General features: G+C 33.0%; 1 protein-coding gene across 50 annotated transcripts in view; it reads left to right on the top strand.

The window, feature by feature from the left end:
* LOC100749230 (calcium-activated potassium channel slowpoke) overlaps nucleotides 1-26,486 on the top strand; it is a 107,540-nt gene that overhangs the window by 28,725 nt on the left and 52,329 nt on the right. For 41 of the 50 annotated variants that reach the window (XM_033318588.1, XM_033318589.1, XM_033318587.1 and 38 more), the window contains exons 2-6: nucleotides 202-263; nucleotides 631-727; nucleotides 877-1,140; nucleotides 1,921-2,088; nucleotides 12,360-12,451. In XM_033318588.1, the coding sequence (XP_033174479.1) occupies nucleotides 202-263; nucleotides 631-727; nucleotides 877-1,140; nucleotides 1,921-2,088; nucleotides 12,360-12,451 (683 nt within the window). Of the gene's footprint in view, nucleotides 1-201; nucleotides 264-630; nucleotides 728-876; nucleotides 1,141-1,920; nucleotides 2,089-12,359; nucleotides 12,452-18,447; nucleotides 18,540-26,486 lie in introns of all 50 variants that reach the window. The other 9 variants (XM_033318558.1, XM_033318576.1, XM_033318561.1 and 6 more) reach the window with 2 other exon arrangements.

Genomic DNA, 26,486 nt, shown 5'->3' with positions numbered 1-26,486 from the left:
TTTGTATAATTAAAAATGTAGAATTATTGCCTTTATGTCTTGTACGTCAGTACAATTATTTATGTTAAAGAATATTATAAATATTTGAAATTCATTCCCTTACTTGAGATTTAAGTTTCCTATAGTTCATGATTTTCTGTAATGTTTTTTTAATTTAATGGCAGTAAGTGGTTTAACGTTGCATTATATTTTGTGTTCCAGGTGGTGTTAGTTTTCATTCTCAGTATAGCATCGCTTATAATATACTTCATCGATGCCTCCAGGTAAGGAAACCAATTATTTTTCAATTAAAAATATTACATCAAACATTGCGGTATATTCCTGTTTAAATAAATATCATTTTAATCCTATATAATAATTCCAGTATAATTAAAACGAAGTCTAATTTTCGTTATCTGTTCGTATACTAAAATAAGATTGTACAATTATGTTTGTATAAATCTGTTCATACAAAAGAATTCTACCCAGCAATCTAAATACACACAGGAGAACACACGACGGAACAATATTTCTCATCGCTGATTATGTTATTAGTGTTTGTTTGTTTGTTTGCTCACGGCGGTCAGATAAATCGGCAAAACAAATATTAACGTAATTCCCTAACATCGATATGACAATTTTATGTTACAGCGAAGAGGTGGAACGTTGCCAAAAGTGGAGCAACAACATTACTCAGCAGATAGACTTAGCTTTCAATATATTTTTTATGGTCTACTTTTTTATACGCGTAAGTGTAAACATAACAATTTTCTCGAACATAAATATTGGTATAAATTTTCAAAATTTTCTTTCATGCTCACTGTTGATAGAGATGTGATACAATATTGTTTGAGACTTCAAAGAAAGGGATAACATTGAACATTTATTTCGTGATAGTTTATCGCCGCCAGTGATAAGCTGTGGTTCATGCTGGAGATGTATTCGTTCGTGGACTACTTTACGATACCACCGTCCTTCGTGTCGATATATCTCGATCGGACGTGGATCGGACTGAGGTTCCTCCGAGCCCTACGACTGATGACGGTCCCTGACATCCTCCAGTACCTAAACATTCTAAAGACATCGAGTTCCATTCGTCTCGCCCAACTTGTATCGATCTTCATCTCCGTCTGGTTAACAGCTGCTGGCATCATTCATTTGGTAAGATGTTATTCGTTATTTCATCAACTCTAACCTTCCCTTTCTTGTTTTTCATTCCTCTCGTTCATGTCATTTTTTCACATGTGAATACTTAAGTAGTTAGTTACTGGTCGTCTTCGACCAGTAATTTTAAACAATCTTTCACTTTTCTCATATTCTTGTCTAAATCCTGCTTTGCTTAAAAAAGTTAAGGTAACATATTCAGCAATAAAAAATTATTGGATGATATTCTAGAAACCTGGAAAAGAATATTGAAGAATTTTTCGAGGATTTTTAAAACAAGAGCCTAAGAAAATTGCCGAAGGAGGGTCAAAAGTAATTAGAAATTTTATTGCAAAGTATAATAGAATTACAAATACAATTCTTTTTACTTCATTGACGTTGTTATAACGATATCGACAATGTGAACATTGTTCTATATAAATAAATTTACAAATATCTGCAATTTCTTTATAGAAAAAAATCGTTAGCTTCAATTAGAGAAAATTAATATTCAATTTGGTTTTTAATTTGCGATATGCTTTGTGGCGAGTTCAATTAAAATATTTTTGGGAGAATTTGATTTAAAATAGGTCTATGAAGTTTTCTAGTTACTATCACTGTTGTATATTGTTCAGTTTAAAGGACACAAAGAAGTATATATAGAATAACTATTATGATTCTACGGAGAATTTTTTTTTAATAAATTTGACAAATCACTGGGAGTCATTGTATCTAGAAGTATCTAAAGCAGTATTTTAGATGTTGAATTATAAGTATAGAAACATTGTTTGCCGGCAGCTTGAAAACTCAGGGGACCCGTTCGAGTTCACGAACCCTCAACAGCTTTCGTACTGGACTTGTGTCTACTTTCTCATCGTGACGATGTCCACGGTAGGATATGGCGACGTTTACTGCCAGACGGTCCTCGGCCGCACATTCCTAGTATTTTTTCTACTCGTCGGTTTGGTAAGCCTTCTTTATATTATCTTTATACAGCCAAAATATTATGTTTAATATGTTACATGAAATAAATGACTCTCTATAGTTCAGTGTAGAAGAATCTCGCACGAAAAATCGAATTGCCTGAACATCGCAAATAAACTTTCTTAGTTCTTCAAATATCGTCTACTACGTCCTTGTATTTCACAAGATTCATTATCAAATTCAAACAGACAATTTGGTTTTTCCCGAGAAGTATTCGCAGTACGAGCTCTGTGAAACACGTGACCGTCATTTTTCATCTATAACTTATGTGCAGATGTATTTTTCTTTGCATTATCGTGAGATTATCAAAAAGATAATCTCAATAACCGAGTATCATTGTCTTCGCAGTAATTTTACAGCGATACTCGCAATATTATTTCATTGTACATCAATAGTATTTTTATGATTATTAAAAGAACGATTGTTCTTTGATATTAACACGAGGAATTAGATCGAATATGTAAGTGTTTCGCAGAATTCGTGTCGTTAGAGTAGAACCTTGATCTCGCCATGAATTGGCAGATCAGATTTTCGTAACATTTACACATTTATTATCCTTGAGACACACAAAAACGGTGAATATTTCGACTGTGTACAATGTTCTCTGGTCAGCTCGATTTCTCGCGAAATGAATCAAAGATACTGCTTTACCCATTCGATGATGAGACATTCGTTTTCTTTCATATTTATAATGCGAATTTCTCTTTAATATTTCGCTTCTCTTATTTCTTAAAATATCAGAATTGCTATCTGAAAGAAATCCCCTTCTTTTGAAAAAAGGAAGTGATCAATTACTCTGTGCTCGCTGTCTGCGTTATAGTAAAGCTATAAATGTAAAATTATCTATATCTCTGTAATTACAACGTATATTAAATCCGTAGATGTTTTATAAGATTTCTACGAAAAGTTGCGAGTTGCTGAATTTTTACGAACTTCTATGATACTCCTTTTTTTATTAAATTATCACTCTCTGTAATTCTAGTTGAGTGATTGAACGTGAGCATAATTCAGATCCGTTTATCGTCCTCCTTAAAGGATGATCAGAAGGCAATTTTATTATATTTTCTAATATTTACGGGATTGTTGTTCACTTTCTTCAATATTTCTCTAACTAGATGACCATCGTATTCATCGCTATGAATAAATAACCAATTTTCCAAAACTAGCTAACAACCATGCAGAATTTAATTAGCACGTTCAATTTCGAATCCAGAGAGACTAACATAACGCGAAAAGAAATTCCCAAAGACACATCTCAGCAAATACAAAGCGTGCATATTTTTTTTTCATTTGTTGAATAATTTTTACTAGGAGAAATTCGCATTTTATCGTGAAATAGCACGAGGCAAAATGGTAAAATGGAGGCATAGGCGCATAGATTTTCTATATAGTTAAGGAACCATCGGAGAACAGTGTCACTCGTCGCGAAATCGATTGCTTCGTTTGAACGACGATGCGCAGTGTCTGCGAGAAGTGTGACTGGTCGCGAGTGTGCGTGCGTACCTGAGCGTGTGTGATCGATCGTAACAAATCACGTATTAATTTCGGTAGTCGATAGAGGAATAACGATACGAATTTATATTTTCATGGTTCGTTGAAACATATCTATATGTTATAATATATCTAGAAGAAGCCTGAGCATCGCCGTTTAAACGCGGGTATGCTAGCGTAACGTTTGTCTACAAATGTCATTTAGAATACGAGAGATCAGTTAACAGCATAGTAGACACTGTAAATTATCGAAACAAAGTAGGAGGATTGTTCTTTTCTTCGAAATCTAGGACCTCCGACAAACCTTACGCCAATCACGGTAGCCGTGTTTCTCGATCAGACGAGGAATAGACTCGTTTCTGTGAAAGATGAAGAATCACGATGCGTAATTAAACTACTGTTCAGTTCCAAAAATTAATGCACTTGATTCCTAGTAATAATAAGAATAGACAACAATCTTAAATAGATCGATTATGCACGATTACAGTTCTTCAAATAAAATTGACTGGGAGAGTAAAATAAACATTTTCATCGAATTTTAGTATATTTCAATGTACTACTGTTGTCTGAATAGCTTCAGAATATAATTTTATAGTGATAATTTAGTTTTAATTACTTAAACAAGGGAATTGTAACTCGAATAATTTAAACGAGTTATGTCACAATTAATAAAATACAAATAATATTAAACAATATAATTTGAATAACGAGGAGCATTTATTTTAATATTTTAATTAATCTCAGTTAATTTAATTCAAGTTAAATGTAATAACGAAATTACTGCTAATAAGGCAGGTAAATTCACATTTTCTCTATTTTAACGGTTGCCTCTGCTCGCGCATATCGATCGTACAGAACGAGTCGATTCTTCGTCAGGCATCGAGACCCGGAACGTAAGAATTTCAACCGAAATCACAGGGCAGCTTCACACTTTCTCTATCTATCTATCTCTCTCTCTCTCTCTTTTTATACCGATTTGAATCGTACCTATTTAAATTGAGCCCCCACACCACGAGTCGCATATATAAACAATTTTATATATGCCATTGAGAAAAGGATATATCTCATTCATTAAAAGAAAAAGAAAACAAAAAAGAAAAACAGAAAGTAATAAAAAGGAAAAGAAAACAAAACGAAACGCAGCTTGCTGTAGCTCGGTCCAATCCTACGCCGGCTTGGACCATTTTATATTTCTCGTAACAACGAGAGAAAAGCAATTGAAAATAAGGAAAGGAACAAAAAAAGAATACGTGAAAAAAACGGGAATAAACGAATGGATAAACAAAGAACGAGTAACGAGTAAGAGCTCGAAAGTTTTCTATAGCGATACTGGCTACCTGTGCCTTATGCCTATACCTCTATATGTGGCCGTAGTCGGGACCGTCTTGATATTTCGTATAATATTAATTACATAACCCTCATTCCCCTACTTTTTACCAAAAGATGATTCCTATATTATTTTTACTATTGTTTTGTTATTTTTATTACAAGTCGTGCGAGATAAGTGCACTTTGGATGCAACTGTACATTTAGCTCTTGAATTTTCATAATCGTGTAAATCTTTGATTGACTTTATAACAAGCAAATTCGTGATTTATAGATTCTTAGGCATTTCAGTAACTATGTCAATTTGTAATTACTGTGGATGTTTATACAAATTCATATTTTTACGAATGCAATTATTAGGAGAGGAAGCTATTGAGAATTATTTTATTTATTAAACATTATGTGGAATAATATATTTTGGATATTTTACGTATTTCTGAGCGCATCCTGTACATTTTTGTATTTTTACATTTCCCATAAATGCAGAAATATCGGCAATCTACTAATAAGGATAAATAACGAATAAATACGAGGAAGATTAATGTAAAAGTAAGCGAAATAATTAGCCATTTTTTTATTTATGTTTAAAGATGCAAAACTATACGGAATATATTACGTACAATTATTACTTTGTACAATTATACTACATAGAAATATTTAAAACATCCAAAATAGAATATTTCACAATTCACGATATTTCATAAGTAAAATATATTTCTCCTCAAATTCTATTTCTTAATTCATCATCGTAAAAATGTAGATCTGCATAAACATTGACAATCTAATAATAAAAAAATATCGAAGAACTGTGAAACGGTTCGAACCAGTGCGGCGTTTCAACACACAGACGTACGTTCTCAACGAAAATGTTCGCCTTGGCTCGAAACTGTCCCTCAATTACGAGTTTCACGTCCTTTTTGTCATATCTGCGTGAATTATAATTCGCCAACTGGATTGAAGGCAACAATAGCGTAATTACGAGGGAATATGTGATACTTTGAGAATAATAGACGAAACGTTGATGACGGTGCCCGACGGCGACCTTCTATCGTTCTCGTAGCTACACGCCTCACTCTGTCGTACGAAAATTGAAAAGGTTTGTAGCGCGGATCGCCGCGGCATCTCGCGCTTCGAGCTCTCTCGGGGTAAAGTGGTCGGAGGAGAAAATTTCTCTGCTTATGCAGCTGTTTCAAACGTTTTTTTTCTGTTATCTCTATACGCTGTCTTCCCGACCGTAAAGGCTTTCTAAGTAATCTATTATGTCGTATAGCGGTTTATATGTTTGGCTTTCGATTACACCAGGTCATTCTTAAGAACGCTGGAAGATGGGGTATTATTCTGTTTAAATTTTGCAAGTCGAGGTCATCAGAAGTATATGGAATTGAAAAAAATTGAACGAGTAAAGAGTAATTTGTTATCTTTACGATCTAACACTTGTATTATATCCAAATTTGTGATGAAATGTTCTTGACAATATCGACGAACAAAGAACATTTGTATTTTTCTTGACATAACTCATGATGTTTTTTGAAACGCAAAGTAAATAAATATATATGGATCATGTATGTATGTCTCGTTTTAATACATTTACGAATAAAACGACAAAATTATGACAACTCGCGAAACGTGATGCTTCGATATGTTAATGAGCATATGGTAAATGAGCTTTTTGTTCTGCGATTGTTCGACAGTAAACAGTAGTCGTTGCAGTTTCGAAAGAGAGAGAGACGACATATACAGGGAATTTTGGGATGAATTTGGCATTGGACAAAGAGAAATTAGCTATCGCTACGGTAATGTGTTATTGTTTGTGTAAGTTAGGATATCCATTATGGAACTAGTGGAATAACACGAAATACGTAATTTCAGCCGAAAAATATGAGATCATTCATATGAAGCTTTAGATGTTGAATGAGTTAGAAGCAAAGATATCGCTACAAACTTTATCATAATTTATGTTTGTCACATTAGATAAAAAAATGAACATTAAAAAAGAACTGTCTTTTTCGGTTTCAAAATTTAATTGTTATTCAAAATGGTTAATCGTAATAATTATCAAAAACGATTTCCATCTTTCTATCTAGAATTACAATTACAATTCTATAAGTACTTTTATCGTGTATCTCTAGAACGTTAATTTGTATCATTGAAAAGATTAAAATATTAATTTATATCAATTACATTCTCGTTACTCTTATGTTCAATTTCTCTAATTGTACTAGTAAAACAAAAATATAAAAAATAATGTAAATGAAAATATCTTAAATCCCTGTACGATCAATCTTTTTCAATTCGATATACTTCTGGGGCCGCATTCGTAAAATAGATCGACGCGAAATATCCCGTGCGTTTTCGGCAGAGATATATATCCATTCTATCAACTAACATTCAAGCATTTAAAACAGTAGAGCATCTCGATCTTCGGATATCTTGTTGCTGGTGAGGCGTTTAGTAATTTATCGCAGAGTAATGTAAATTAGCTTTGTTGCAGCAGCAAGCGTATACTACTTTCTCGCTGAATGAATCGATAAGAGAAAGTGGCTCGGTATGACGATCATACCGTATGTACCTTTAACAACATATTTCAACCTCGTTATCGCATACTCTAACTGTTTCTTTTCTAATTGCTTCCAATCTCTTGTACGAGTCTCGCCTTTATTCATAATCTAATCACTATTCTTCCAACAAGTGTATCGATCATCATCGGTGATATGATATACGGTAAATCGAATCGTAGCAGATTGTTGATTTGATTTACCCTAAGAATTCATGCAAAATTCAACGACTAATTTTTGAACTAATAGGATCCTACGTTTGAACGAGCCTCGAGTCTTTTCAGGTTCATAAACTTGGTCAGATAACGTCTATCTAGATGACAGAAATTTTGATAAGTTTAAAGCAGAAGTTACTTGCATTTTATCCGTAAGTTGTTATATCTCGATTCGAGGCACGTTGTTCTTCTAAAAATCCTGAAACATTGATTCATACGTGTCTTATAATTCTCCCAGAAGGCACGAAGCCCAACGACTTTTAGTAAAATGTTGGTTTCTGTGCGAGCTTGATCTATGACTGTTCATTCTGTCTGTATGTTTATCTGTCTTTCTGCGAACGCTAACATGCTGCTAACCTTACTAACATTAGATACTTACGTACTTGTTTTTCTGCCCGCTTTGATTTTCGTTCTCAGATTGCCGTTGCGAAGCGTTCAACATTCTTTTTTTTTCCATATTGATTGTTCAAGATCCTCGATAATCTACATGCACAATTTTTCAGGGCAACTAGAAAACTAGGGATTAAAACTAGGAACTGAGAAATCTCGTGTAATTTTATTTCTCACTCCAGGACACTTTCTTTCGAGTAATCACGATTTCTTATAAATCTACGAACACAAGGAATACACGTTTCTTATATAAAAAACTTCATTTGTTACTTATAGTGGATGTCAATTTTATCTTGTAGAATATCAGGTTACAACGTATTATGTTTTACAATAAAATGTCGTTTAATAGTTTCGATGTTATCGGTATTCTACGCGATACGAGGAACAATGTCCTCGTACCATTTAAAAGCGAGCTTGTTTTGGAACCTTCTCAAAACATTTGGCACTTGGTTGAAAGTATGATGTCACTGAGTTCTGGTATAACGTATGCAGCTCAAACAATAAAGAACCGCTTCAAACCGATTTCGGTAGGTTTCGTAGCTAAGAATGATAGGACAATTTTGGGCTGGGTTAACAATTTTATTAATTGAAGTGAAGTTGGCAAGAGGGAAAGAGCGCGTAGCGAAAGAACGTAGAAAGAGTTTTTACCAAAATTAATTCGTTCTATATTTAATTATTCAGCGAAAGATTATGCAGCGTGAGGAGAGTGGCTTTGACAAATAACATGATCTTTTATTTTCCTCGTTGCCTAAATTCACTGTTTGTTTTCGATAGGAATACAGACGCTCATGTTGCGTTTTTAAGAGGGCGGAAGTTTATGAAACGAAAAATACTCAAACAAATACTCTTGCAAAGTTATCAAATAAATACACTTACAAAGTTTTTATTCAGCAAACATTACGAAAGTTATGATTGGCAATTGATCGTGGATTGGAATTAGCGAAGCATTTTCTGAAATGATGTTAAACTTTATATAATACTTTAAATTAATAATTTTCCTAAGCAGTTGATATACCTTACATGTTTGTAATATTGTAATAATTAACTAAATATGATTTCGTTTAAATAAACATAAGCTTTATAGATTTACTTGTCTTTCATTTAAACGATATCAATCTTAGTTTTCAAAGTGAACTTCGGCAAGCAAAGGAGAAAAGTGGTAACGTATCGTTTGTCGAAACACTCTCATCCTATATAATTTTTCAAAAGTATCTGTAAGAATTTTTTCAATCCCCACGTAAGCTATTTTTTTTTATTATTAAGGTCCTGGAGTCGTTTTACCAGCGATTTTATCAAATATATCCAAATCTGTCTCTTAATTAAGAATTACAATTTTCAAGCTCGGTCATTTTGTGTGTTATTACATTATTCTATACATGGTGTCCCTAAGGAAAGGATATCAATTAAACAAATTGAATATTCAAGCAAGGGTCTGTACATTATAACGATCTTACAAAGTTTATGATAAAACAAGAGGAATATAATTTGCGACGAAACGTTTCAGCAAACGAGTGATCGAGAACGCCTTTCTAACAAATTAATGTTCAAATACTAATTATTATCTTCTACTAACAATTGTGCTTATATTTTCGAATAAAAAGAACGAAGACGCAAATATTATGTATTTAAGTAATTAGTCTAGAGACAATTATTAGATAATAAAAATGATATTCGAACATCGTTGTATATATAAACTAGCAATAAATTTCTCTTGCGAATCATTTCAATAATTTTGATCAAATGTTCGAATAATAAGAACGAAACTATATGTGATTAATGTAACAGTAGTTATTAGTTAACGAAAACAATCTTTCTTGCGGAATTATTGTCCTTTCATTTAGAGACATCTCGATCGAATTTCACTTTGTCGAAATTTGTTTTGCAATAAAATTCGACATAGAAATATCTCCTATCTACTGTACTTCACTATGATTTTCTTTAACCGCAGTGTCTTTAGTTGCTTGACATGTACGATGAATTTGCCTGACGTGTGATTTACTCACTACATGACTAAAATAAATCGAAGGGAGCACTATGAGGTTTCTTAATGGTTCGGCCAAAAGTTCTTACCTCTCTGAGAATCAATTAACAAAATCAAACTAACAAAATGTTCACAGTGGTTCGTTGATTCTTTTACTATTATTACGACGAATAGAGATTCTAGAGATAGTAATCAAATTGCAAGTATGATGTAGCGCTTCCCTCGTTGCAGACCTCTACAGTAAAATGACTTATAGAAACTGCATCGATCAAACGCACGACTTTTGGCGAATTTCGAATTTAATCATTTCGATGCAAATGTTCTTCTCTGATCTGCAAACGTAGGGGTCTGCTATGCTATGCCGCATATTTGCATGAATAACGATTTTAAATGTTTGCTTATGTGTAATGATACTGATCGAGACAGAGTGCTCAACAAGCTCTCCCGATTTCTATTCGTTTGCTTGATGTCTAATAACGTAACACGATCTTCCCTTCGTACCTTTCTTCGCTTCACGAAATAATATTTCAGCATGTGCAATTTTATTTTCGACTACCTTTACCTGTACCTAAAGTATCGCTTCCTCTGTAAATCAACCATTTCTCCGATTTCACTGTACATATCATAAAATTGATCCATCATTGTGTATCTATTATTACATGTACATATTTACACATTCTTGTATATAGGATCTATTAAGCAGAGTATTAAAAAAATACCTTTTGTTAAAAATTGCTTGTGAAAATGGAAAAGGAAAAATAAATATTGCAGTGAGTACGATTAGATGAAATTCTAGTAGGAAGTTCAAATAGTTTATCTTCAATTTTTACCTTTATTTCTTTCGATCTTATAAGAATATAAGAAAATATCGGTGCGAGATTCTTTCCAAACTATGTGTATTTCTAAATTCATATACATACACACATTAAAAGTAAATCAGTTTGAATTAATTCTACATAGATTCTGAATTCATTTAATTGAATGGTCTGACACAAATATATTTTTAAAAAATAATAAAATAAAAATAATTTTATTGTATAATAACAAGCAAAAGTATGCTTTTCGTTATGTAAAAATATTTGCAATAGGCAATGTACTTGAATAATTATCTTTTCTAATACTCTGCGCAGAAAATATTTGTATTTCTACAATTTCAAACTGTTGTAACATTTCCTCGCAGTTATGACTACTTGCTAACACGTTACTATTACATTTCGGCAAAAGCATCTACTTACATATACACTGTCATACTATTTCAACAAATTCCGTTCATCTTATTCATATATAATAATACACCTGTATCAGTGATGCTACAATGAAGTTACATAGGTTTATGCGAATAGTTGTTCGCTCGAATATCGAAGAAATAGAATTTTCCAGAATTCACATTAGAAACGTAATAATTAGAAGGGAAATTGACTTTGCTCCAAATGAATTTTCAAACACTTTTTTCAAAATTATAGTTCCTAATAAATTAAAAGAAAGCTATAAAAATGAGCTAACAATTGTAATCAGTTTGCTAAAATCCATCCTAAAATCCAAATTTTAATCGATTTACCAAAACCCAAAACAAGATCCAGGTTATAACCAACCCACCAAATCCAAAATCAACATCCGAATTATAATTTATCAAAACCAACATCAAAGGCAAAACCAAATCACTAAATTATAACCAATCCACCAAACACGCGAGAACTAGAAGATTAATAAAGATCAATATCTTTTTTAACGTTAACTTAATATTTTCTAAGTATTCGTGAAGTTTCAACCAATCAGACTCGGAAACCGAGTCGAAGACGATAACGATAACGTCAAACTTTGATCAAATTGAACGAGATCGGAACGTTCGCAAAATCAATTTCCCGTAGAATCGTGCCGTAGGTTAATCAGAAGCGTGGAGTGTGCATTTTCGATGACGACCAACGCTAATCCAGAAGTCGCCAAGCATCCGTAGCTGGATATGAGTACGGGTATAACAAACTGGTCGGGATTTTTTGCTGAAGAACAATGAGAGGCGCGCGCATACGGAGTAGGAGGACGCAGGTCGTTGCCCCTGAACCATATCTCCTATGTGTTCCTCCCTTTTTAATCCCCTCTTTTCCAAAAACCTACCCTTCCTCCTTCTTTTTTTTTTCTCTCGTTCTGCTGTGACCACGTAATCCGAGGATCCAGCGAACGTGTATATATATCTGGCGAAAGCCTCTGCTGTACATTGCAACCATACATAGATGACCCAGTTTGTTTGTAACGGTTCGTAGTGGCATAGCGTTTTCTAGTTATGATTTCTATTTGCAGGCAATTTTTGCTAGTAGCATACCTGAGATAATAGAGCTCGTAGGCAGTAGGTCCAAGTACAGCGGCGAATACAAGCGGGAACACGGAAAGAGGTATTATTATATAATTACATCCTTCAATCCTGTCTTTTTTTGTCTATTAACATTGTTCTTTTACTTTCAGTATGTATATATACTTGATTAATCTTTTCATATTGTATGTACACACGTTTACACATTTTATATATTTATACATATAACTCGTGGTTAGTTACATACGCCCTTACAATAGTTCATTGCTATATCGTAATTACATGTGCATTAGAAACACACCAACATACTCTTGCATAGACGCTGTCACATACCTTCGTGTATCACGTTCTGGGTTATCTCATTAAGTCTGTGACGAGAATTTCTGAAATCTTTTCGCGTAAATAATCAGGTGGTACAAATTGAGAAAATGAGGTTGGTGATAAATTCTTACACGCGTTGGAAACTTCTTGGTGATCGTTGTAATTTGTGATTTGTATGTGTGTACTTTGTAAACCATGGATATTCTAATTTAAGTAGAAAAATTTACAAGTATCCGTAAAATTCGTGTAAAAAAATGTGCTGCAAATTTACTTTCTACGCTTTTATATTTTATTTTTAATCTTGTCATCATATTTCTAACACGTTATATCGTAATTTCTATTCTGTTCATTTTACTGTAGTCTTTATCCTATATATACATTATAAATTAGTTGAAAAATATTTAAGTCAAAAATAGTTATTCGCGGATTAAAATACACGCTTAAAGAATACGCATAGATTTATCGTAACATTTTCTAAAATTTATAATCTGTTGCCAAGAATTAGAACTTTCAATCATGTAAACTCGTATGTTGTAAAGCTTTAAAATAAAGATTGGAATTTCTCGGACAGAATTGGTGAAATAATCGATGAATACATTGATACACATTGAAGTATGTCTCTGGTATTCTTGCGAACACAACTATAAACTAGTCAAAGTGAAAGGAACGAAGAGTGCCGAGAAGCTCGTTATAGCTGACGCGATTATGCGGACTTTGACGTTTCAGAAATGTCGCATTTGTAAATGTGCTATCACTCTCCGCGTTCCCTTTTCTTTTCAAGCGAACGAAGTTATTTCAATTATCACGGTGGAAGATCCAATACAGTTTCATGATTAAATATGCGTATATACAAAAAACTTAAATACACATCGTTTAATGAGTTTCAGATTTGTCGAATTATAAAATTAAAATCATTGGATAGAATATAGTAATTTTATATATTTATAAAATCGTGAGTTTCACTGTTGCGTTATGTTTAGTTGACGCTATACAAAATGATCTCGCCCTCTTACGAAAAAATATATATTTCCGAAAGTTGAAATTTCAAAATAATAAACTTTTGCTTGAAACAACTTATCTTTGGATTATCGGAGGTAGCTTGAATATTCTGGCAGCAGAACGTTTCCTTGTCATTTCTTTGTCATTACTGAAATTTTATGAGATTTATTTTTATGAAAAATAATTAAAAAATTGTACGATACTCGTGCACAACGAAAAGAGAAATTGAACGGATCGTTACCATTTTGCAATCTCTTGTTTGGAAATGAGATTCCATGAAATTACACGAAACACGCAATTCATTAATTAATTCAATGATTTGAAAGGATACGCAACAGTGAAATAATTTCATTTTCGACAATTGAAACGTAACATTGGCGTACAATCGAAGGAGCTGATGCATCAGAGAAGCGACGTAGCTGATTCGATTCGTGTTATTCTTACTGACAATACATCAACAATATACGTTTTACACGCAGAAAGAGGAAAAGTTTTTCTTTGTTGTGTACACGACATGTATCAAAATAATCAATTGATTTTACATCTAGGTGAAAATAATTTTTTCAAACGTGAGATATCCTACATTATAGTCCGAAATTTAATTCAATATAGTGTTTCTAAGTATAGTACCGTAAATAAAAACTAAAAATTTCAAATATGATTGTCTACATATCGGGACGAAAACTAATGAATTGGAATCTTTTTTCCCATGCCCCAGAATTGTTCCAATTTATGGAAAAGTATTATCTAGAGATTATAAACATGAGCAGATAATGATGAAACATTGAAAATGAAAAAATCTTCGTATATATCTTTAAAGGAAGGCTTCTAGTAAATACATAATTTAATATTATTATTGTTGAGTTTGGTTTTCTAATTTTCACTTTTAGTGACTTACTAATTTATCACAGACTTATATTAATTTAAAAAATTTTAACCAGGGCCAGGATAAAGGTCATACTTTTAGGGGATCGTAATTGTAAGAAAGATGTAGTATTATTAAAGAAGATAAAATTTCCAATGAAATATATATTAAAAATCTGGATTCGATTAACATAGGGTCGTAACAAATATGTAATATTTCATAAATTGAAATAATCATGGAGGACGAGAAAATTAAACTACAGAAAATATCTTTTATATTGTAGGTCAATGTTACAATATAATCCATAATTATTGAGATCATTCACCGTGCAATAGTTATTACGTTTAAAGAAACGTCGAAACGAGGGATTGCAGCGCACAAATTTATCAAGAGAAGCATGAAATCTTTTCAATCAGTTCTTTTCTCGCATGTCTTTGTATTATCGATCGGATTTGTTCGTTCTGATGTAACAAGGTTCATCGATAGGTTGCTCGAGCACTCGGCATTGGTGTATTTTAATGCATTCGCATCTCACTTATTTATATTCGAACGAATTTCCATCATTTTTATAATCTTACTAGTATGTGGTGCAAAAGTTTTGTTGAAATAAATTGGAGGAAATACGAAGGGTCTGCAATGTTCCTCGAATTTTCTTCGGCGTTTGATCTACTTTTACAAGAGTTATAACAAGAGCACACCTTTTGCCAAGATTGCACGGTTTGCCACTTTAGTCTGCTACCTCTAACGTAGGATCATGTATATTATACAAAGAAAACATCGCTTATTAGTACTAGAATTAGACATATAATTCACACGAGATACATAATTTTAAGTTAGTAAGCGATTATGCTTGACCAACATCACTTACATACATCGTATTTCTTTCTTTTTTATTTCTTGTCCCTTTCTTACTTTGGATAATTTTCTCGCGACTTAGCAGCAAGATTAATTTACTTATTAATTTGTTATTTAAGGGTTACCTAATTTTTTATCATTAGGGATTTTAAAACATATAAGAAATATCGCTTATTAGTATTATAATCATTTAGGAAAGTTTTGTGCACTCTATAGAAGGACCTATGTTATTAAAATAAATCGTATCTATTTACATACGGACAGCAGTAGCTGTTTTATAACGAAATGTGTTATTCTATAGAAATATTCGATATGAAAAAGTGAGGTTCACGGAGTTTTTATTATTTTCATTTATAAATGCTTTTAGAGTAGCCCTTAATTGATATTTTTAGCATAGAATACGCTAACTTTGTGGTGATACTCGATGAAATTTTGTATTAATAAAAGTAATCTTATTCTAGTGTATACAAAGAGTCATAATTCACTTGAGCATTGTAATATTAAAGTAGCAAGCAGTAGTTTCATCGTACTTTTCGACTTACATCAATAGTCGATGATATCACTTGCATCGTATTTTTTCTCTTTGTTTAACAATTTAAAAAAATTGAAAAATACAAAAAATATCGCTCACTAGTATCAAACATAGTCATGTAACTCACTCAAGATACATAATATCCATTTAGTAAACGAAAATGTTTGACCAATATCACTTACATCGTATTTCTTTGGCGTTTCTTTTTTCTCGTTTCTTTTTTGCGAGTTATCAATAAGAATAATATCCGTACGCGTTTTGCGGATCTGATTTATTCATTAAGAAATCTCAAGATCGACTATATCGGTCAATTTATTTATTAAGAAACGTTGAAGTCAAACCTATCGAAGGATGCTAAAAACACACGATTCAGAACTCCTATATACATTTTCATATATGACCAAAGTGCGATACACGATGTAAAATGTTCGTTCCACTTTTCGTTTATTTTCTACCCTGTATTCCTTTATATAGGGCAATACCATTATGTTTTTATTCACGTACGAGCACTCTTGACGACAGACGATGTCATCGCAGAAATGTTGTTGTACAACGCAATTGTGCTCCACCCTGTGGTTGTAAGTTGTCCACATCACACGCTACAATAGAGCCTGCATGCCAGTTAATTGAAGTCTGAAATTTTTACGAAGCTTCGTGCGACGCTTGTTTCTTTCTCAATAGGAAACATACGTCGTTATCGTATAAAAATGCTGTTAATTAGAGTGATGTACTCGAAGGATCATCGCACTGTGACTATAAAATAACATATGAGAAACTAACGACACTGTATCTTTAGGGTAGTATAGTGGATTCATGTTATTTTTTGGGAAATGTGATTGATCGTTTATTTATGAAATAACGATATTACGTGCAGTAAAATATCGTTTCTTTTTTTAAATGTTATAATTTTTTCTGTTTTACGTTATCCATGTCGTATATTGTGGTTTTGACAAAGTTATTGTTATTTTACTCGTGAGTGGTGTAGTCAAAGCTACTTAATTCAGTATCACTTTCTTCTACATTCACACACACGAACAAAGAGTGTATGCAAAGTATGTGGGAATCAATTGAGGTGTTTAGAATGGACGACGAATGTCTACGCGTCAAGCTACGTGTCGCAGGTTGAAAAACGATATTTGAACGAGACCTGGCTTAGATTGAAATCACGTGGAAAACAATAAAACGAAATTGTTAACTGTTTAGAAACTTCATTTTCTGTGAAGCAATTTCGAGTATTGAGAATGTTATTATCGTGGGTTTTCAATTTATCTGGCATATTACATTTAATTTCAGCTATTTGTGCTTATCACGTGGAAAAGTTGAAAATATACTCCATTGATATGACAGTTATTTTAAAATCTGTTTAACAGAAACTAGGGCGTATTTTAAACTTTTATTCCTAGTTCTATGTAAGTCGATATAATTGTTATATCGAAAACTCAAATTTTTACTACAAGATTGAGTAACAAGATAACAAGTTTGCTTCCATTGTGTACATTAACAAAATCGAGCCAGATTTCGTTTGACGAGTAGAGTTCGTCTAGGTACTGTAATTAATATCTCTTGCAACGAACAAAAACATCTATTAACAACACGTTAATAATATGTTCTTTTAGCCACATTTCCAAAATAATTATCGATTTCTATTTAAGCGTTTCAATAAGTGGTATCTTCGTTATGGGGTTGAAAGTCACATTCAGCCAACTGTTCATTAATGTTCCACTTCTGTAATCAAACTTTGATTAACCTTAATATCTTGAATAACCTCACAAAGTGATAGTAACTGTTTCACAATTCCGAAAATCCTTACCTTCTTTCGAAATAACTGAAATTCCACGATCTAAAATTCCTAACCCAATCTCAATATAGAAATCTCAATATAAAAATTGGAACGTCAATCTGGGAGCCTCAAACGAACAAAAATAAACGGAACTTAAGTGATTCTGAATGAAACAGTTACAATAACCCATTTAATTGTTGAACCAACGATTCGATTAAGTTCTACGCCGATTATTAGATTCAGATTGCTTTTTCAGTGATCTGACGCATCTCAGAATTATCTCATTCTCGGAAGTTAACTTGAAAGGGATCGAATCTTTCGCTAGCCTCCCTTCAAACGTTACAAAACGAGGATCACTTCCATGGGTAGTCGCAAGCGATTGAGCAGAGAGTGAAGCGTTGCGAGCGTGTATTTCGTTTTAGGCGTTCTAAAGAGGCGTTCAGGAGATGAAAACTGTGATAATCATAAAATGAATGCGAGTGAAGACGAATGTAACGATACATATGCACAATGCACACACTGACGAAACAAAAAAAAAAAAAAAAAATGAAAAGAATCAAACAAATACAGATACAAGTACAAAATACAAATTACAAAAGTGCAAATGCAGATGCTAATGCAAATGCAAATGCAAATATAAAGAAAATAAATAAAACAAAAGAAATAAACCAGAAAACTCAGGCTAGGGCTCTGTTCTGACGGCAACGGATGATTGTGGGTGTGTAGGCGGTGTTCGCCAGCTGGATCCCAGAGATCACGGAGCTCGCCGCGAACCGCTGCAAGTACGGTGGCCAGTACAAGCGCGAGCGTGGACGCAGGTATCCCAGATATCCACCTACGTGGAAGCCAGCCAAAGACACCCCTTGAAACTAGTCCCTGAACTGTTATCCTTGTAGTCACATAGTTGCGAGGAGGAGCGAAGACTATCTGGATAGCAAAGTGACTCGTTTATCGTTTTTTTAAAATATTTTTCCTTTCGATTGGAACCGTCAACGGGCAAAAAATTAACGTTGTAAATCGAATATTTTAAATTTGCTCGAGAGTTTTTTTTAAAGCTACGAGGACGATGCTGACGATAAGATTTTTACTCCGAAAGAACATTGGAATTTTGATAATGTGCGATATTTTCTTTCTTTCAATACAAAAGAGAAAGATACGTGAGTGAATTTTTCGCGTAATCTATTTTTCGAAGAATGCGATCGAAGAAACTTTTTGTTAGCATCGTTTATAGAAATCTGACTTTTTATTAATTCGTGATTATTTTATCCTTTCAATATTTGTTGACGAAAGAGATCATGTGGTACGTACGTTCCTTGATTTTGAATCTTCTTTTTTGTCAAGGTATAAACGGAATCGCAACTGCTATCCAGAGTAATTTTTTAACTAGCGTAAATATCCCTCACCTTCACTATACCTGGTCCGTAACTGTTAGAAAACATGGCATCCCAAATTTTCTGAGATCACTATTACCCTTTTTTAAAAAACCATTTCTTTCACCGTTTATTTAACGTAACCTTGTGCTGACTCTCACCGCTTTTCTTACCCACCTTTTACCAAATTAGCAAATATATCTTGGTAACACGTGCTGGTATGCTTGGACTTTTGTAAAAAGAAAAGTACACACACGAGTTTTTTATTGTTCTATACACACATGTTTATATACACTATAGTAGATGCGATCAATATATTACTGTTGCATCTCTCTCTATTTCTTTCTCTTTCTTTATCTTTCTGAATCTTTATATATACATTTGTTATACATATATACATATATACATGGTAATATGTATATGACTGCCTCACCGCACGGATTCGAGATTTTGTAGTTTGTACATTCTTGTTCCTTTTTACCGATTCGTCGACGAATTTTCATTTTTTCTTTCGATTTTTTTCAATATATATATATATATATGTTTAAATAAGGCGCGGATATATTTTCCTCTTTTTGTTATACAATTTGTTTCATCGCTGCGTATTGTTCGTTTGATTTTGTTTTCCGCCATTGTTTTTCACGTCGGATCGGGCAATCCTTCTGCTTTTAATTGCGTAACAGGATAGATCGTCGATTGCTTCGGCATGAAAACGTTGATTTGCGTGTAATGAAAATCTTCCACGACTTGGTTCTCGTTTGAATAAACACCGATTGGTCGATCATTCAATCACGCGAATTTTTCATTCACTTTTTTCTTTTTTGTTACATATACAATGGATTGAAAATTTTCAGCACATCTTACTCTAATTTATTGAATTACGTATACTACGCATATATGCATTCTTGATTATGATATTGAATATAAATTGGCTGCATCGACAGCGTTTTTACTATTGCTTCATTTATTACAATTTATAAAATATCGCTTTTCTCATTGTTGCAAATACACAATGTTTATTTTCTCATTGTTACAAACTCACAAAGTTATTTTAATTTATTTCCAAACAAGTTAATATTTTAAGCGACATAATAACAAGAACCAGGTCATTGAAGTATATTGTATATATCGTTTTTGATTTTGTGATTTATTTTAATTCATGATTAATTTTTTGTTTAATCACAGATAGTTACTCTTAATTCGTATATTATTTATGTATTAATCAAATTTATTATATCGTGCACTTTTAAGTTTATATTTTGTTGTAGAGGTTTTGTAGAGAATTAGTATAAAATTGCTGATTTCGATACGTTAATCGACCAGTCTTTCACTTGTTCTAAATAACAACCAAAGCCTCGATCGACGGTTAAATAATTTCTCAACAAAGGGGGAAGTTATTTACATAATTATTTTGTAATAATATCTTGTACAATATATTTTAATAATTGTTTTACTCTTTATTGAATGTAAATTGTCAATTTGGTTATAAATTTGATTATTCTGTCGAAGGAGTGTCGGTAAGGTGAATGGAAATTGTCAAATCCACTGTATATATATAATATATATAATCATATATGTATATATATAATTATCTTATATATGTATATATAAGATGATTTCTTTTTCAATTAGGAGAAGCTGTAGATACTTTCTAAGCAAAGGTAGAGAAAATTGGTGAAAAATATTTCTTGTATGGGTCAGTAGAAATAAACCAGACTTTTAATTGTATCGACTTATCGATATATGAATTTATATAGTTCCTTTTAAGGTGATCATGCAACATTAGATACTCTGAAGCAACGTACATACATATAAATGTATATCCACTCTTTTTACACTTAACATGCTTTACATAAAACATTTATAATTTCTTTTTTATTACTTTGTTGTGTATCTCAATTTATATTAACCTTTCTTTATTATTATGTTGTAATCTCCTATTTTTTTATGCATAATTATTGAATCAGTATTATTTCAATATAAATACAATTAAACTTCATTTAACTAAACCTTCAAGCAGGACCAAAATATTTTATTAAATAATGAAATTATCCTAACTACCTTTTGAGTGATTTCCAAGAACTGAAGATTAAAACGATGGAAAATTTAAACATCGTCCCTTTATGCTACTATAAGTATATTCTCAATACTAAAACTACGTGACATTCTTGGAATAATCCATTTCTTTCTATATATCCACTCTAATGCTTATATTTTTCATACTTTATAAAAGATGCATAGTCTCAATAATTAATTGAGAGAAATATGAAAATGGGTCTGACTTAAAGTATTATATTCGAAGAAGCAATGAGATTCAAGGGAAAGAGCTTTTAATCTACCAATATTCTCCATCGTCACTTAGAAACGTGTTACACGCTGTCTCGAAACTATGATGAATCACTAAACAGTGCACATATGTTACCGATACGATCGTGATATGTCAGCGTGAGGATCTTTGTATCGATTAATCAACAGGAAACGATTAGTTGGGGTTTTTCGATACCATTTACTGGGTTCGATCGTATCAGTTTTTACGCCATCATGGAAAACTCGATGATACCAGTGATAGGGATTGCTCGACATTGTCAATCGAATATTATCAAACGAATTATGCAACCTCGATATTATTACGTCAAGCAGATCGATCGAAACAGGAAAATGATCGTTCGACTTTTTCTAAACTATTCGCTATTTCTTGAGAAAAAGCACAATGATCGACGCAACGATGAATTTTCTATACTCCATCGTTATATATATATATATACGTTCTCTTTGATAAAAGGAACAAAATTTAAGAAACTGCAAATTCGGGATATTATACTCCTCGATCTACGAGCGTCTTCAATGACGCGGAACGTATCTTATTTAAGCCATTCCGATTGTCCGAGAGAATAAATAATCTCTCTTCTTTTTGTATCGATCAATGTTCCAGTTTGTCCTAGGGAACTTAATAAACGTTTTCGAGCGGTGTATTTGTCGTACCGGAATCGAGATACCATGGTTATTGAAGTAGTGTGGGACCGTAGATCTTTTGGGAAGATCGTGAAGTTCAGGTGATCGGTAGAATGGTACGGAATGGAAAGGAGGAATCGTGAAGCAGCGGGTTGCGAATGTCGCTGATACTTTTAAACATAACCGAGGCATAACATTAATCGATTAACTGTAATACGATTAAAATACAGGCTAAGAAAGTAGGAGAAATTTTATCGTGAAATTTTTATCTTGCGGTTAAAGAAATCACAAAAGTATCAGCGACTCATGGGCAATTTTTGTTTTCTCTCTTTCTCTCTCTTTCTCTATTTCTATTTCTATCTATCTACTCTACCTATCCCTCTCTATTCACGAACCGAGTTTCTTGGTGGCATGCGTTAGTGCTCTTGGCTAGCCTGTAGAATTTCCAAGGGTGAAGAAACCCGTCGCGGAATGGCCTGTTAGAGAAGGAACGGTTTTTCTCACTCGACGCACGAGCGAAAAGGAGAAGCCTCACATCGTCAGATCGAGACACGATTTTTTCTGGCTTGATATAAGATATAATACTTGGCACTTGAATTAGAACGCAGCAGTAGAAGGGTGGTGCAGGCGTAGGCACATGCGGCTGCTCTTTAGGGATTTTACTAGTAGAAATTGCACGTATAATTGCGAGAACACTCAACGCAACACAGACAATGCTTACCTTTTGGCGTCGAACGGGCCTAACGCGGAGAAGGCGTATGTACTGTGAGACTGAATCGGCCAGCGAAACGCGTGAACGAGATCGGAACACTCTCTATCCGCTTGTTCGTGTTCGCATGATAATAAGAGTAGAACAAGTAACCAAGCATGGTTTATCGTTGATCCTTTGAACGTAAATTATTTAGAAGTTATTTAATCGAGCTCGGTCTAACATACTTGCGTTTCTTTTTTTCCTTGTAATCTTTTATTAAGTTAACGTAGATACGTCACGGTATATGCATACATACATACATATACACGTTATGATGTTTGTTATATCGATACTTAAGCGATTTCAATAACGAAGAATACTTTTTACAAAGTTTACGAGACATTAAACTATATTTGTATTAATCTTTGTTCGCGTATCATCGTCTTTTATTTGGACTTACTATCGTTTGGATATAACTCTTTGATACCACGATCTTAAATTTCAAAATGGCGAAATTCTATGCAATATACAACTCTTTCCGAATATATCGATATTTAGTCGGTCTTAAATTGTACGAGTACTTATTTAAAGGATTTAATGAGAAAATAATGGATTGCAAATCGAAAAATGGTTATAAACCATATATTGAACAGCCTTCCCGTCGTTTCCCGTGGAACGCTTATTCATTATCCTACTTCGTTGTTCAGGCACATAGATAGCCTTTAGTTTCAGCCACATCGAAAGATCTATCTCCCTTTCTCTTTTTCTATCTCTCTCTTCCTTTCTTTCTCTTTGACAAATTACATGCATATGCATACACGTATATTATATGCGATACGTATTATATACGATGTGTGTATGCAGTCTCATATGGACAGGGGAACACTCATAGCAGCGACTTCAAGAATTTTTTTTTCAAAAAGTATTTACACGAGAGAGAATTGCTAAAAAAAGATTCATAATATCCATCACAATCATCGCGTTAACACGTTATATGTGTTTATGCATATACATATACCTTTTCTTTTCTTCTTCTTTTCTCATTTTTTTTTTATTCATTCAAATATTTATTCGTGTATGGACGTACATATATGATACATATTGTATTATATATACATTACATGTATTTTTTTCCATGTGTGTATACATATACATAGAAGTGCTAGTACGTACATATACGGATATTTATTCACACAGACATGCACCACTGAGCAGAAGGAAAGCGGGAAAGAGACAACATACACGCATAGATTGACACTAGCCCATGTCCCAAGAAACACTCTTCTTTCGAATATATCGTTAATCAGAAAAGGAAGAAGGAAAAAAGAATAATTTGCGATGTATTATAACGCGATTACGCTCACAGACTTCGTTGCCGCAGACGCACGCTTCTTTTCTTGATAATTAGTCGTCGAGATCGATCGTCTATTGGCCTGTTCTATCAGTCGACGTGGATAATTTTAATTAGCGGTTCTCAAGTGTATTGATACGTGTGAACATATATATGTCATTCGAAGATATAATTATAATATGGAAGATACTTCGAAATTCTATCATTTACATTAAGGTTATCAATAATATAATAAACAATGATGAAGAAAGTGCTCTTTTCTCTAGTAGACAATATGTTCGATATCATTTTACTTTTTATAATCACATTTACAAGCGTGTCATGGGCAACATTATCGAGCACTTTAATCAAATTATGTTAATTTTGCTATACAGATAAAGCGAGATGAAATATGTATATTAGACAAGAAATGGTTCTTTCATCATCACTCATGATCTATTATTTTTACATCTGAAATATTGTATATAAACTTGTATATTTTTGGATGCACAATATTCCGAAATCTTTTGTATTATATATTGTTTTTCATTTCAGAAACATTTCATAAACATTTTTGTACATTTGCAATATGGTGATTGAGAACTGCTATTTTACATGGTCGACATAGAAAAAAGTATGGATATTTGTATTAAGTTTTTTAATAAAACTGATTATTTCGAAGATGTATCGTTAATTTGAACAAATGAAAGATCTAAGCCAAGGTTGAGATAATTCTAGAAATGAATCTTGATCAAATTTCCCTTATATAACTACGATTTTTTGGATTCGTATATATATATATATCATTACATAATGAATTCATATAACGAATTGAATTTAATACATACGTATAATTACTTTTGTACATCATTAATCGAATTTAATTGTTATCATCGCTATAAATTTTAAGTAATATTATAATGACAGCTTCATCTTAACATCACACACTTATAAACTGTTTTATATTGTCTACGTAAATTCTTTATAACATCAAGTTTATCATTTAATCAATTTTCCATCTATCGTACAAATGAACGTTTGAAAAAAAGCAAAAAAAAGTATCTCTTTTTTGGCGAAAGAATCTTTCATTCATCGACCATAATACTCTTGACTCAATAAATTTATTTTATAAATCCAAAGAGGCCGATCGACGATTTTTTTCTTCTTAAAAAAAGAGAAAAGAATATAAAACAGATTGTAGAATCATAGGACGTGCACTAGCTTCGAAATTGTCATTCGAGTTCGACAGTTTATCATATTCGAAGTGGACACATACATCGAGAACATCCTATGATCGCTTCGAGAAGAGGAAGAAAGAGAATCGCATTAACATTTGCGATAATATGGCATAGCCGAAATGACACTCTAAGGATACTAACTATGTCTACTTTTGCTATTTCGTACATTTCTAAAGACTACATCGATTGTGTGAAGCGCTAATATAGACGAGTGATAAACTAATCAGACGCTAACATCGCTCGCTAACTGCTCTCTAACTAAAATTAGAATAGTGCAATAATATTTTCTATCGTGCGGCAACGATACAGTGCACATTGAAACGCGTCTTTCGATCTCACGAGGCCAATGACTAGAATAACTTCGATATATCGAGTCATGCAATGACACCGTACCCTCGTCAAATAGGAATATCTTCTTTCGAATTCCTTGGAAATTTCGTTTCGGTAAAACGGCTTTGTTCGATACGATATCTCGTACCACAGGAGGTTGCTGTACTCTTTCGTACGTACAGAACAAAACAAAAAAAGAAGGAAAAATAAGAAAGATTTGTACCCAAAAGGGAAAAAAAAGAAAATGTTCTTCTAAAACTTTCTCGATCCGTTCATCGACGTTCATACATATCCACCGACAGGTAGAAGCGATTATTTTTCATTGTGAAGAGCTAGTCAAACGAAATATAACCCTCGAAAAAAAAGAAACAAAAAACGAAAGAAAAAGGGAAAACGAATCCTGTTGTATCGAAGAGTTCGCGCAAAATTCAACGAATACATACGAGCTACCTGCCAATGGACTAGGTAGACGTGTCGGCACGTGTAGTTATCGTTAGGCCTAGGTGTAGGAGTGTAGGACCTAGGTGTAGGTAGCCTACCTACCCCGCCCTTTATTTGGAACGTGTTCGTTTCCATATCTATTAACTATTTGGGCCGTGGCACGCATAGCGGTACAGCACTGTTAATCGTGTCTCTATGAGTGGCCGCGCAGCCCGGTAGCTGAGCCAAAACTTACTTCCGTCATAAGTGCAAATTTCCTCCCCCTCGCCAGCTCAGAAAAAAAATATAACCCACTAAAAAAAAAAAAACTAGCTAAGGTACCACCTGTGTACGACGCATTTAGCGATCACTTCGACTGGACGAGACGATACCGGTTCTCACCAAAAAAAAAAAAAAAAAAAAAAAAAAAAAAA

Source organism: Bombus impatiens, unplaced genomic scaffold, assembly GCF_000188095.3.
Source record: "Bombus impatiens unplaced genomic scaffold, BIMP_2.2 scf_0102, whole genome shotgun sequence".
Lineage (NCBI taxonomy): Eukaryota > Metazoa > Arthropoda > Insecta > Hymenoptera > Apidae > Bombus > Bombus impatiens.
Note: the sequence above shows the minus strand (reverse complement) of the source record. Positions and strands in the feature narration are given on the sequence as shown.